This window comes from Oryctolagus cuniculus, chromosome 16, assembly GCF_051225735.1.
Source record: "Oryctolagus cuniculus isolate XC-2025 breed Fujian yellow rabbit chromosome 16, ASM5122573v1, whole genome shotgun sequence".
Classification (NCBI taxonomy): Eukaryota; Metazoa; Chordata; class Mammalia; order Lagomorpha; family Leporidae; genus Oryctolagus; species Oryctolagus cuniculus.
In genome coordinates this window covers 75,115,502-75,128,906 of record NC_142882.1, presented here as the reverse complement: position 1 = coordinate 75,128,906, position 13,405 = coordinate 75,115,502, and the positions used below count along the sequence as shown (strand labels likewise).

The window sequence follows — 13,405 nt, the reverse complement described above, 5'->3', positions numbered from 1 at the left end:
CCCTCTTCCAGGCCAGCTCTCTGCTGTGGCCAGGGGGTGCAGTGGAGGATGGCCCAAGTGCTTGGGCCCTGCACCCCATGGGAGACCAGGAGAAGTACCTGGCTCCTGCCATCGGATCAGCGTGGCGCGCCGGCCGCGGCAGCCATTGGAGGGTGAACCAACGGCAAAGGAAGACCTTTCTCTCTGTCTCTCTCTCTCTCTGTCCACTCTGCCTGTCAAAAAAAAAAAAAAAAAGAATTCCTTGAAAAGGGTATGGAAGAAGTGACAGTTTAACACCCTGTTGAAAGAAACGTGACCTGATACACTTTGGACCACTCTGATCATTTATATTTAAAAAACTTTAAAATGGTAGATTCATTTGTTTCCACTAGGGTTGCAACAACAGATGCTAAGCATTATTGTCTAGCTTGAGCAAAGATAAATACATTTGTTGGAAGCATGTGAAATACTTCACAGAATCAAGAGAAAGTTCAGAACCATGTCCAAAATAAATAACAAAAAAACCTAGAATCATTTAAGTTCTCAAATCATGCTCACTGGAACAAAAAAAAAAAAAATCAAAGAGAGTTCACCATTTTTATGCGTTTAGATCACTCCACTCCAGAACTACAACCTAAAGACACAGACGCACTGATTGGACTGGTTTGATAGGGCGGTCAGGACGATGTGTGTGAAAGTCTCACCAAGACCCAAGACAACACCCAGAGTGGAGGCTGTGGCGCCTCTGTGGAATTACAGCATTTTGTTCTGTCTCCAAACAAGAGAATGAGAGGAGCCTGAAAAAGAACACATGTCCATCATGGCAATTTGCTGGGACATCCTACTTCTAGTCTTTTACCCAAGAAATTAAATGGGCAAAGAAACATTGACAAATACAATATTTATCACAATGATTTTAGTGACAGTGAAAAACTACATCTGTTTAACAACATAGGATTGCCTAAACACAGCATGTTACAGGTGTCTCAAGAAATAATAGGCGAACATAAAGTAAACATAAAGATCCTGATTGACAGACATGCACTGATACCTTCCAAACAGAGCGGATTGAGAAGAGAAAGCTCTAAGGCTGGCTACTTGCGGCTTGGGAGCAAGGTGGGCTGATGCAGTAGGGCTTCAACTGGGAAAAAAATTCCAGTGAATGCTGATCTCGGTCAGAAGCGCCAGGAACAAGTCAGGCTAGAGCAGGTGGCAGGTGGAAGAGGTGTGATTTAGTCCCTTGGCACAGACAGGTCCTGAATCCTTCTTATCCCACCACATTCAAATAAATGTATGTATTTTAACAGTAGGGAGGGGCTGGTGAAGTGGCACAGTGGGTTAAGCAGCCACTTGGGACACCCAACATCAGAGTGCTGGTTTGAGTTTCAGCTGTTCTGCCTTCGATCCAGCTGCCCGCTAACGGCCCGGAAGGCAGAGGCTGTTGACCCAAGTACTTGGGTTCCTGCCAAGGACGTGAGTAACTCAAATGGAATTTTGGCTCCTGGCTGTCACCTGGCCCAGCCCTGGCTGTTGTGGGCATTTTGGAAGTGAACCAGTGCATAAAGCTCTCTTTCTGTCTCTTCCTCTCTGCCACTCTGCCTTTCAAATAGATCAGTAAGTCTTAAAAAGAAAAAAAAGAAAAAGAAAAAAAGAAAGAGAAAGAAAGAAAGAAAGAAAGAAAGAAAGAAAGAAAGGAAGGAAGGAAGGAAGGAAGGAAGGAAGGAAGGAAGGAAGGAAGGAAGGAAGGAAGGAAGAAAAGGAAAGGGAAGGGAAGGGAAGGGAAGGGAAGGGAAGGGAAGGGAAGGGAAGGGAAGGGAAGGGAAGGGAAGGGAAGGGAAGGGAAGGGAAGGGAAGGGAAGGGAAGGGAAGGGAAGGGAAGGGAAGGGAAGGGAAGGGAAGGGAAGGGAAGGGAAGGGAAGGAAAAAGTATGGAAGGAGACATCAAGAATTTCACAATGATTTTTTTCATGACTAAGAATGTGGATTTTTTTTTTTACTTTTCTACGTTATTAAGATCTCTACAAAGAATCTGAGGTTATCCCATAATTTTAAGAGAAAAAAAAAGTGTCTTGGTCTGCAAAAATTTAACAAGAGGAATAACTAGAATCAATCCCAGACTCTCCTTAAGAATATTGTTTAACAGGGACCCAAATCACAGTGAGGGAAGTATGGAGACAATACAACTTAGCACTCTATTTAAGCTTTATAGGAAACTTTCAATCAGCCATTAAGTTGCTGCAAACCCAGTTTCCCGGTGGTCAGGAAGTCACTTGGCGTTACACCATGGCCCCATTTTTCTTTCCTGGCACTGGGTTAGTGTGTGGAGTAGCCACACATTTCAATGCCCATAGCATGGGGAAGGATTCCAATGCTGAAAATTGCATGTTCCACCTGCCACAAAGAAGACACAAAATATCCTGATTGGATAACTGGCCTGTTTTTATTTTTTTGCTTTGTGTAATACAGCTGTGTATGTATTTCTTTAAATAAACTCATGTAAAAATGAGGCCGCTTGAGATGAGATTTGTAGCAAGACACTTTTAACGCGTTAAAGAATTTGTAGTCCTCAACCTCGCCACAAGGATCAAGCCATCGCACAGGTTTTAACGCTTGCCCAGGGTGCTAAGCCCATAGGTCTCCACGTTTGTCTGAGGAGTGTGGGACCAGTGCGTGAGCCAGGAAGTAGGGAGAGAAAAACAAAACCGTGAGAGTGTTATTCCCAGCAATCGCACTTCCTCTCCCCACTCAGAGCTGCGAGCAGAGGATAGAATCACTCTTATGGTAAGAGCTTTCATTGTTTCATTGTCTGTTACAGGAAGACACGACCAGAAGATGATCAGAGAATCCGGGGCTACAGAAACCAGATAGCTTCTGCCCTAAGAGCTGCGTTTGTGGATGAGGACGCTGTGACCCAGAAGAGCCAGCCACCTCTCAGCGCCATCGGGTCACCAGGACAGGGCCGTCTTGGCCTCTGAGATAGCTATTTGGTAATAGCTGTGCTAACGTCGTGAGCAGCATTTGTCGGTTCTCCTTAAAATGAGGTAAATTTCAGGGTTAAAATCTGACTTAGATTCTACTGTTGCATAACCAATTACCACAAACTTAATGGCTCAAAACAACTCTCCTTTATGAGCTGATAGAACTGTAGGTCAGAAGCCGAGGCACGGTGTGGAGGAGTTCTTGGCTCAGGTTCTGCTGTGGGCAGCTTGGGTCTCTATCGCCAGAAGGAATTCAAGGAGATGATGTAGATCAAAGTCAGCAGAGAAGTAAAATTCATTTGCAGGCAAAGTAAAAGTGCACACCAGGGAATGAGTACAGGCAAGCTTGGGGGAGAAATTCTATATGCAACAAATTCTATATGCAAAGGTTCAGGGCTGTCCCTTTATATGATCTAGAGGCATATGGGGAGGTGTCTGGAGTGGGATGTAATTGAATACACAGAGGGTGGCATTTGGAGCAGGGTTTGAGTACTGCCCACTTTCTTGCCCTTGCCTGGAAATCTCAGAGGTGGCTTTGCATCAGGTACGTGATGGCAGTCGGGGTGTCTGCCATGGTAATTGTGTGACATTTAACTCAAGCCCATCACAGGACACAGCCTGCAGCCATAGTGGTTATTTTGAGCTGGTACCAGGTCTAAATGGCAAAAACATGGAAGGCGCTGGTGGTACATGGTACATCAAAAGGGGCTGCAGGGCAGTGCACAAAACGGCGGTTTGGGTAGTGCAGGTGGGAGGGGTTTAGATGGCGCACAGAGGCAGGGAAGGCAGAGGTAGGAGGGCGCGGGACAGTGCAGGCCAGGCTGCCATGCTGCAGGGGGCAGGGTAGGGTGTTGTGGGCAAAACCTCAGATTCTCCTTGCTGTGCTATCTGCCTCCCTCCATCAGTTCTCCTGGGGTGAAGTCAAGGTCTCGGACAGCTGATTCTCAGCGGGAGCTCACGTGTGGGTTGGGAGCAGAATTCAGCTCCCTATAGTTAAAGGACTGTAGTCTGTTTCCCTGCTGGCTGTCCCGTGGGGGTGCGCACCCCTCCTAAAGGCCATCCTTACTCCTTGCCATGTGGTCCCCTAACATTCACAGCCAGCAATGGAGAGCATTCGTCAGGCCCAATCTCTCACACTTCCAGTTTCCCAGACTTTTTTTTTTAAAGCTGGATACATCAGATAGGAGCAAAAGACTTAATACTGCTTAATACTGCTCATCAATGCTGCTCATCCCAGACTTTCAATGTGTCTTCAAGAAGAGCCCAGTCCCTTTTGAGGGCTCACCTAATGACGTCAGTCCACCCAGAATAATATCCCTCTTTGAAAGGCAACTATCCCATGTCACATCACCCAGTCATGAGAATGACAACCCTTGATAAATGCAGCTCCCTCCTACATGCAGGGGCTGGCGATCCTCTTAGGATCTGCCTGCCACGGAGCTCAGGCAGCTCAGCAGTCTGCGGTGACACTGGCCCAGCAGGGAGCTCTACTGAGTTGAAGCAGAAGGCACACAGGGACTCAGCCCATTTGGGAGGGCAGTGCCATGGGGTTTGTGGACATGGAGATAAATGAACAGCAGAACTTCTTGCTCACTCACCAGATTCTAAACAAAAATTCCAGAGGTTTACAAAGCTTCATGTAAGAGAGAGATATCAAAACTAAATAACATACAGTTGTTGAGGGACCCAGGAATACTTTATAATTTCTGGTTTGAGATTATATATTTCAAACTACACAAAATTATGCTCTTCTTGTGAAAGAGCTGTGTTCTGATTCTCCCCTTCATCATGAAAATAAAAGGGGTGGCAGATGATGGCTTTGCATATTGTAAAGACAATGTTCCAGTTAGGACGATCTGAAGCCTGATTTTGGAAGTAACTCAGTAAAAGATGCATTCATTATACTGGCCAGCTGGCAGCTGGCCCATCTGTCCATTTCCACAGCTACCACTCTAATGCTGGTATTCTCATAGCTTTCTCCTGGCCCTCACCATGCCCAGGGCCCATTTCCCTCTTCATCCCACCCTGCACATACTTAGCAAATTTGATTCCTGCAACACGGCTCCTCTGCCTAATCTGAGTGTGTGAAAATCCTGTCTGTCCTTCAGCCTCTCAGAAGTACTAAACCTCGCCTCTTTATACAACACCACTTCTTGATTCCACTGACCTCATCATCTTCTTTTTCTGCAAACATACTAGGTAGCAACTACCCTGGAGGCTGAGGATGAATAGATTGTCTTGATCATCCACCACGATTTTTACATAATGAATTCTGTCTGTATGTATTTGTTGAGTGAAGGGACAGGCTTTTCATTCTACTTTTTTAATAGGTAATCCTAACAGAATACTGACATTTTCTTGTTAGGGATGAAAGAAAACAAGTACTGAAATCCACTCAAGCAAGCAACTTTATGATAAGTTGGCTAACGGAGAAGATATCTAACCAAGTGCATGGTCATCTCTTTGGTAGTAAGTCAGCGCTAGAGATGAATTAACATTCTGGTCATTGAGATTCATGCAGCATCCTGTAAGTAAAACATACATGGAATGGTGATGCATATAAGAGTTCAATAAGAAGCTGGCGCCGTGGCTCAATAGGCTAATCCTCCACCTGCAGCGCCGGCGCACACCAGGTTCTAGTCCCGGTAGGGGCGCCAGATTCTGTCCCGGTTGCCCCTCTTCCAGGCCAGCTCTCTGCTGTGGCCCGGGAGGGCAGTGGAGGATGGCCCAAGCCCTTGGGCCCTGCACCCGCATGGGAGACCAGGAGAAGCACCTGGCTCCTGGCTTCGGATCAGCAGGGTGCGCCGGCTGCGGTGGCCATTGGAGGGTGAACCAACGGCTAAAGGAAGACCTTTCTCTCTGTCTCTCTCTCACTGTCCACTCTTCCACTCTGCCTGTCCAATAAACTGAAAGAGTCCACAAATATTTCTAGACATCAAGTTTACAAGCAGGGCTATAATTGCATTGGTTGACCTGAGCACTTAAGGAAACTAATATACTGAGAATTGATAGTAGTAATATTAACGTGATAACATGGTACTAAGTGAAGTGATGATGAGAGTCCCAAGCTCTCCAAAACATGGCAACTACAAATACCCACCAGCAATGCAAGGTTGATTTGTCAGCTGTCGTCTCAGGATTCTTCATTGATCCATTCTTAACCCAATAAAACAAGTCATTTTCCCCCTAACTGTAAAGATCTTCCATGATTTGTCCCTGTCTTACCTCACCGTGCCACCTCATACATGTATACTCTCAATTCCAGCCATGGTTTGCATGTTGTCTTTAAGAGTCTCCCCACCCATATTTGTTAATAATCATTTTTCTTCTCTCAAAAGACTCCTTATTCCCTTTCAAGCTGTTCGAAGTCTACTGTCAAGATGTTCTCAAAGACCAGCTCTTTCAGGACCCTTTACTAGCAATGCTGAGAACATCCACCCACTGTATTTCCCCTTGAACAACATCCTGCTCAGTAAAATATCCTTGAGTTACACTAGATTTCCTGCAGAACAGCGATTGCTCCAATCTTCTCCAGTTTGCAATTTCCAGTTGAGAAATTTCATATCCTACTTTTTTTTCATTTTTTCTCTTTGATGAGGATTAGATTGTTCTATGTAGATGCTTGGCATGTTCTTCCTCCTTAAGGTATAACAGTGTAACTAGAATATGTCTCAATGTTGAATATTCTGGATGAAATTTGTGATTATTTATTTTCTTTAAGATTGATTTTATTTATTAGAAAGACAGAGTTACAGAGAGAGGTCTTCCATCACCTGATTCACTCCCCAGATGGTCACAATGGACGGAGCTGCACTGATCTGAAGCCAAAAGCCAGGGGCTTCTTCCAGGTCTCCCACGTGGGTGCAGGGGCCCAAGGACTTGGGCCATCTTCTACTGCTTTCCCAGGCCATAGTAGATAACTGGATCAGAAGAGGAGCATCTGGGACTAGAACTGGCGCCCATATGGGATGCTGGTGCTTCAGGCCAGGGCTTTAACCTGCTGAGCCACAGCGCCAGTTCATGATTATGCATTTTCATTTTTAATATTTCCTTCTTTTATTTCTAGGATATTTGTTCGTATTATATTTTTAAATACTTATTTTAGTTTCTTGTGCTTTACTTAAAAGATATCTCTAATTTCCATGTAAGATTTGTTATTAATATCTATTGGTGTCATGATAGTTTTAATCTTTATAAGCTTTTCATTAATATTACCTGTTATTCTTTTCTCATTGTCATGAATTCTATCATCTGTACCAAGTATATTTATGGGCTTTTCTATACAGTTACTAGTTCTTTGGTTATCAGAACTTGATCCTGAAATTATTCTCTCAGGTTTACAGGTTTCCTTTCCATCTTTAGCACCTTTGAGCTCTTTCTTAGATTCAAGTTGTTACTAAGTGATTCAATGTGTCAAGCATATATCCCTCAGTTTAGGTTTTATGACAGAGTGGATTCTGTCCTCACTTAGTTGTATTTTGATTTCCCTTTTTTTACTTTGCTGGAAGAGAGAGAATGGTCCTCATTCTCCCAACTCCTTCCTTCCTCTGCTATGGCACTGCGATCGCTACATTCATTTACTGTCATCTGCCAGGTGGGCCCCTGCCATGTGAGTCTGCTAACACAATTCCTGCCCTTCTTCCCTTTCAGAAAAGGCTTTCTGGCATTGCTTGTCCAAGGATGCTTTACTATATTTCGTTGGTTTCCTTGCCACGATTCACATCTTGGTAAACAGTTCCTTCACAAGGTGCTCTTCAGTTAAAACTATTGACTTTGCTATCATTCCTCTAAAATTCTGACTGATGAAGTCAGACAGCCTGGCCCAAGCACTCCATTTGCTCTGGAATAGGGTGAATGATTTCTTGGTGCTTGTCTTAATTTGGGTTCCTGTGAAGTACATCCCGAGGCAAGTGTTCGATAGCAAATAATTTCTTGGAGAGGTACAGAAATCCAACAGAGAGTACAGGAAGAAGCTGGAAGGATAGTCACTCAGCAAATACTGTGACTGTGAAACCAGGCACAACTGTAGACAACGTCAGCCATAACACCTTGTGCAAGATATGGGCAGTAATTCCAAGTACGTGTCTTAAAATCTAACAGGTACTTGTGTTTTGCAACACAGTGGGCTGGTGATAGCTCATGAAAAATTATTAGATTCTGTGCAAAGAATTGAACTGAGGAGTTGGTAGGCTCTAAACATAAAAAAAAGATAAGGAAGTTGAAAGGCTAATTTCCTGGTAGTATTAGCTTATATTGTGTGTGTGTATATATATGTGTGTGTGTGTGTGTGTGTATACATATACTGAAATATCACACATTACTCCTTAAAAACATATAAGTATTACACATTAACCCAACATTTGAAAATAATTATATATAAATATGTGTGTATGTGTGTATCTCAAAACTAAAGGATAAAGCCACTGGTGTCTTTACACATCAGCTACCATGTGTCATTCAGCCAAGGCTTGCTCTGAGCAGTGTTCAGTCATCCTCACCTGATAGAGAAGCCTCCTCTAGATTCAGAGAAAATGGTAAGGAGGAGATTCAGGCAGCTGGTGGTCTGGCTGCGCTGTGAAGGAGATGGGTAGAGCAGCACCAAAAAGGAAACCTGTTAAAGTGAAATGGACACTATGAGAAATGGTGACTTGATCAGCATAGCCCTGACTGTTAATGCACAACTTAATACATTATCCCTCTTAGTATTTTTTTGTCTGTTCTACTTAATATGACTGGTTGAATTCTGTAATTAATACACAGTTATTCTTAAGTGTTGAAATTTAACTGAAATGTGATCCCTGGTAAACATAAGAGTGGGAATAAGAGAGGGAAGAGATGTACAATTTGGGACATGCTCAAGCTGACTTGCCCCAAATGGTAGAGTTAGAAACATACCAGGGGACTCCAATTCAATCCCATCAAGGTGGCATGTACCAATGCCATCTCACTAGTCCAAGTGATCAATTTCAGTTCACAATTGATCATAATGAAAGGACTAAGAGTCAAAGGGATCACATAAATAAGACTAGTGTCTGCAAATACTAACCGATAGAATAAATAAAGGGGAGAGTGATCCAACATGGGAAGTGAGAGATACAGCAGACTCATAGAATGGCAGATGTCCTAAACAGCACTCTGGCCTCAGAATCAGCCCTAAAGGCATTCGGAGCTGGCTGAAAAGCCCATGAGAGTATTTCAGGCGTGGAAAGAACAGGTCTTCAAAGAAGGAGGTACCTTTCTCTGAAGGGAGGAGAGAACCTCCTCTTTGACTATGACCTTGTCTAAACAAGATAAGACTCGGAGAAATCAAGGGGCTTCCATAGCCTTGGAAACTCATTACTGGTGCATAGGGAGATTACTGATGCCATAAACAAGAGTGTCAATTGGTAAAGTCAACAACAGGAGTCACTGTGCACTTACTCCTCATGTAGGATCTCTGTCCTTAGCGTGCTGTACATTGAGACTTAATGCTATAACGAGTACTCAAACAGTATATTTCACTTTGTGTTTCTATGGGGGTGCAAACTGTTGAAAGCTTTACTTAATGTATACTAAACTGATCTTCTGTTAAAAAAGAAAAAGAAGAAATTATCAATTCCCAACTTGACTCTCACTGGGATTAAACATGACAATAGGTCTGATCTGATTTCATCTTCATTTAAAAAATCATCTATTATTTTTCACTTTATGTTTCTGTGTGGGAGCAAACTGTTGAAATCTTTACTTAATGTATGCTAAACTGATCTTCTGTATATAAAGAGAATTGAAAATGAATCCTCATGTGAATGGAAGGGGAGAGGGAATGGGAAAGGGGAGGGTTGTGGGTGGGAGGGACGTTATGGGGGGGAAGCCATTGTAATCCATAAGCCGTACTTTGGAAATTTATATTCATTAAATAAAAGTTAAAAAAAAAAGGCTTCCATAGCTACGGCAACTCATGACAAGAGCCTAGGGTGATTACTGGTGCCATAAACAAGAGTGTCAATTTGTTAAGTGAACGATAGGACTCACTGTGCACTTACTCCTCATGTAGGATCTCTGTCCTTAATGTGCTGCACATTGTGATTTAATGCTATAACTAGTACTCAAACAGTATTTTTCACTCTGTGTTTCTATGTGGGTGCAAACTGTTGAGACCTTTACTTAATGTATGCTAAACTGATCTTCTGTATATAAAGAGAATTGAAAACGAATCTTGATGTGAATGGAAGCGGGGAGGGAGAGGGAAGGGGGAGGGTTGAGGGTGGGAGGGAAGTTGTGTGGGGGAAAGCCATTGTAATCCATAAGCTTTACTTTGTAAATTTATATTCATTAAATAAGATTTAAAAAAATTACAAAAAAAAATGTTAATGTAAAAAAAATGAATCAGTTCCACAGTCCACTTTATGCATCGCATCTACTTGTTCCTGGCAGAAGTTTCTACGACTCATCAGTCAGCAGAAGAAAAACCCCAGGATACCTGCTCAGTGTCTTCTTTTCCAGGTTGAGAATTTGGTCATATTAAAGGATAATTCTCAACAGAGGGTATAATCATGATTCGCGTATCAATACAAAATAAATACATGCCAAAGGTCCAATTTAACTCAGTTAATGAAGGACCCTGTAACATGTTACAACCCATTTAAATTGTAGAAGAATTCCAAAAGATCCTATACTAGCACATTTCAACATGTTCATGGAAAGTGGAACTAACCATGTTTATTTTGGTGCCCATAATGTTTGAAATCGATGCAAATGAGGGGTCTTCACAAAGTTCATGGAAAATGTGTATTATGAAAAAAACATGGATTTCAAAAATTGGAGGCATCAAAATAAACATCTTTTAATTCTACTTTTTCATGAATTTTTGGAGTACCTCTATGCACATAAATCATAAGGAATGCTAAGATCAATCTAAGTAGATAAGAAACTAGCAAAACTGTTGTAAGTCCACTGAGCGATAACCAGTTGCATTACACTAGATATAATTTATATCCCTACTGACAAGAACAATTTACATTCCTATCAATTTCCTAGAAATTACAGGCTTGTAAAGTAGCTCAAAGACAGTGAAAGGTAGAGCTCATATGGAAGGGACAACTCAACTATTGTCTGGTTTTTCCTCTCACTTTTTTTTACCCATTTCAAAGAATTTTGCTATTTTTTCTTTGTAGTAAATATTGCCAAGATACATCAGACTCACCAGAATGCTTTCTGGATAGTGGAAATTAAGAATTTACCTTCCTCTACTGTTCTCTATACATGTGAATACAAGAATCTTGCCAAGTTTCATTGATGGTGGCCAATTGTAATAGATTATACTTAATTTTGATATGATTGTTGATGTTTACTATTTATTTTAGATAAATTTGCAAAACATTTGAGTTGAATTTTTGTAGCTCCTTTTCCATCTATTATCCTAATAAGAAATTTCTCCTAAAACATTAACCCATGCTGACTTCACCCTTTACTTGCTTCCAAAACAAAAACTGTATTACCTACTTAGATAACAATAATATTTTGGGAAGCTCTATGAGCATGTGTCCTTTCAACCATATATTCAGGACCAAAGGCAGAGCCATTCCCCTGGGTAAGTCAAGATCCCTGCAGCCACCCTGGGTTTATAACAGGTGTAGGAGCTCTGAAACACCAGGGGCTGCTCCAAGGTCATTTCTCCAACACCCTGGTTTAACGCAACCATTTCCAAATCTTAGTTGTCAGGTGTTTTTAGCTCATGGACTTTATCCAAATTTTAATTTTCATCATGTCATTAATACCCAACTTTAATTCCCCTCTGCAGGAAATTTAACAGTATTTCCTTTTTTTTCCTGTAGCCAAATCATTGCTTACTTGATAAAGAGAAATTTCTCTCAAAATCTAAATAGTCAGGAAAAATATCTGCTCACAACATGCAGTTGAACTGCCCCAACCCACTCAATGGATTTTGTCTGGAACATATATTCTGAAACTGGCTATCTATAAGCTAGACAAAATTTAGGTTGGTTTTATGTCTGCAGCAGAAAATTCAAGTTTTATTTTCAATATCCTCAATTTTTAACTAGCATTTTACCAACTGTCTGTCATACAAATAATAAACCATTTCTCATTTACTGAATGTTAATTTTATCATATCAATTATGAGAAATACACTAAAATGAAAATTATGTGATACTAACTATATATGTACACATACACACAGGAAGAGTTATAATAAAATTGGTCAGGAAAACACTGACTCACTCCCCAACAGAGCTTCCAAGGGAGAAAGCAGCAGATTTCCACCTGCATCCCATGGCATAGGCATGTAGAAGAGGGAGACTGTTCTGTGTTTCTTAAAAAGCATCTTGTTCCCAGCTTATTCCCGGGATTGGAATGTGATAAGGAACTCAGTAGTTACAGGGGACTAGGGACAGTCAATGTAGAAACAGTTGTCATTTCTAAACAGGTAAGGTATGACATATTTCACACAACCCATAAGCACATGCACACTTGTGCACACACATGTGCACTTTAGAATTTTTACTTCGACACAGACATTTGAGAAGAAAAATAGCTGTCGATTGAATTTGCTTAGGAAGTCACAATGGATAGATATGTTTCCAGTTTGGATTTTCCATAATTCACATGATCGTTCCTACGCTCTCTCTGCTTCCCTTCCACCATAATCTGTTCTGCTTAAGGATCGGTTATCAGTAACAGAGGTCTGGCTGTGGTGTTTCCTCCCAGGACACCTTCACTTTCACCTTAAACCCAAGGTGGAATGCCTGGGTCACCTGCTGTCTTTACAGAATCAGCCATCAGATGGGCCTGCTTTTGGAATCACATATGTACCTGAAATTACAACGAAAGTAGATCGATGAGGCCAGTACTCCATCAAGTCCATCTTTGGAACTCAAGTGGTCTCTAAAAATAAAAATCTCTTGCTTTTCTTTCACTAAAATTTTAAGTAGCTCAGGTTCTCAATATGTTACCTTACTTGCGTTTTCTCTTCCCCCATTGATTCTAAGATATCTTTCCCAAATCTCACTCTCCCACCAGAAACATTGTACAGCATATTTAAGCTATATTGTGTGCCCCAGCTTTTTCTACGGCTGATTTCCATTTTCTACTATTTACATTGTTCTGTCCAAAGGAACAAGTTATGTTCTGCAGTGCACAAACCCCCAACTTTCAGCAACAAAGTAAAGGGTATATATTTAAAATGACAGCCTGTATTTTAAATATGCTATAAGGTACTTACCTTAAATTATACTATATAGGTGGGATGCTATTTTAAAAGTATAGTGTTAACACTATTTCAACCTTTAAAAACACTTCTTTAAGGAAGCAACAATTAAAATACTAAGTATCAGTTTTCCTATATGCTATTAACTTTATCATTGGTTTCCAAGTTAGAACCTCAGGTTTCAAGGCTGCTGCATTTCCAGGAAATGTAAGCCATCCCTTAGAAAATTAAACCAGCAAGGTGAA

The 13,405-nt window shown here is 41.5% G+C and overlaps 1 protein-coding gene across 1 annotated transcript in view; it reads right to left on the bottom strand.

Moving 5' to 3' along the window:
* Positions 1–5,305: 5,305 nt before the first annotated feature.
* Positions 5,306–13,405, bottom strand: part of LOC149121827 (uncharacterized) — a 49,823-nt gene continuing 41,723 nt past the window's right edge. The window contains exons 4-5 of the mRNA XM_089315626.1: positions 8,455–8,567; positions 5,306–5,481 (exon numbers count right to left, since the gene is read on the bottom strand). Of these exons, the coding sequence (XP_089171752.1) occupies positions 5,460–5,481; positions 8,455–8,567 (135 nt within the window). The 3' untranslated portion in view covers positions 5,306–5,459. The remainder of the gene's footprint in view (positions 5,482–8,454; positions 8,568–13,405) is intronic.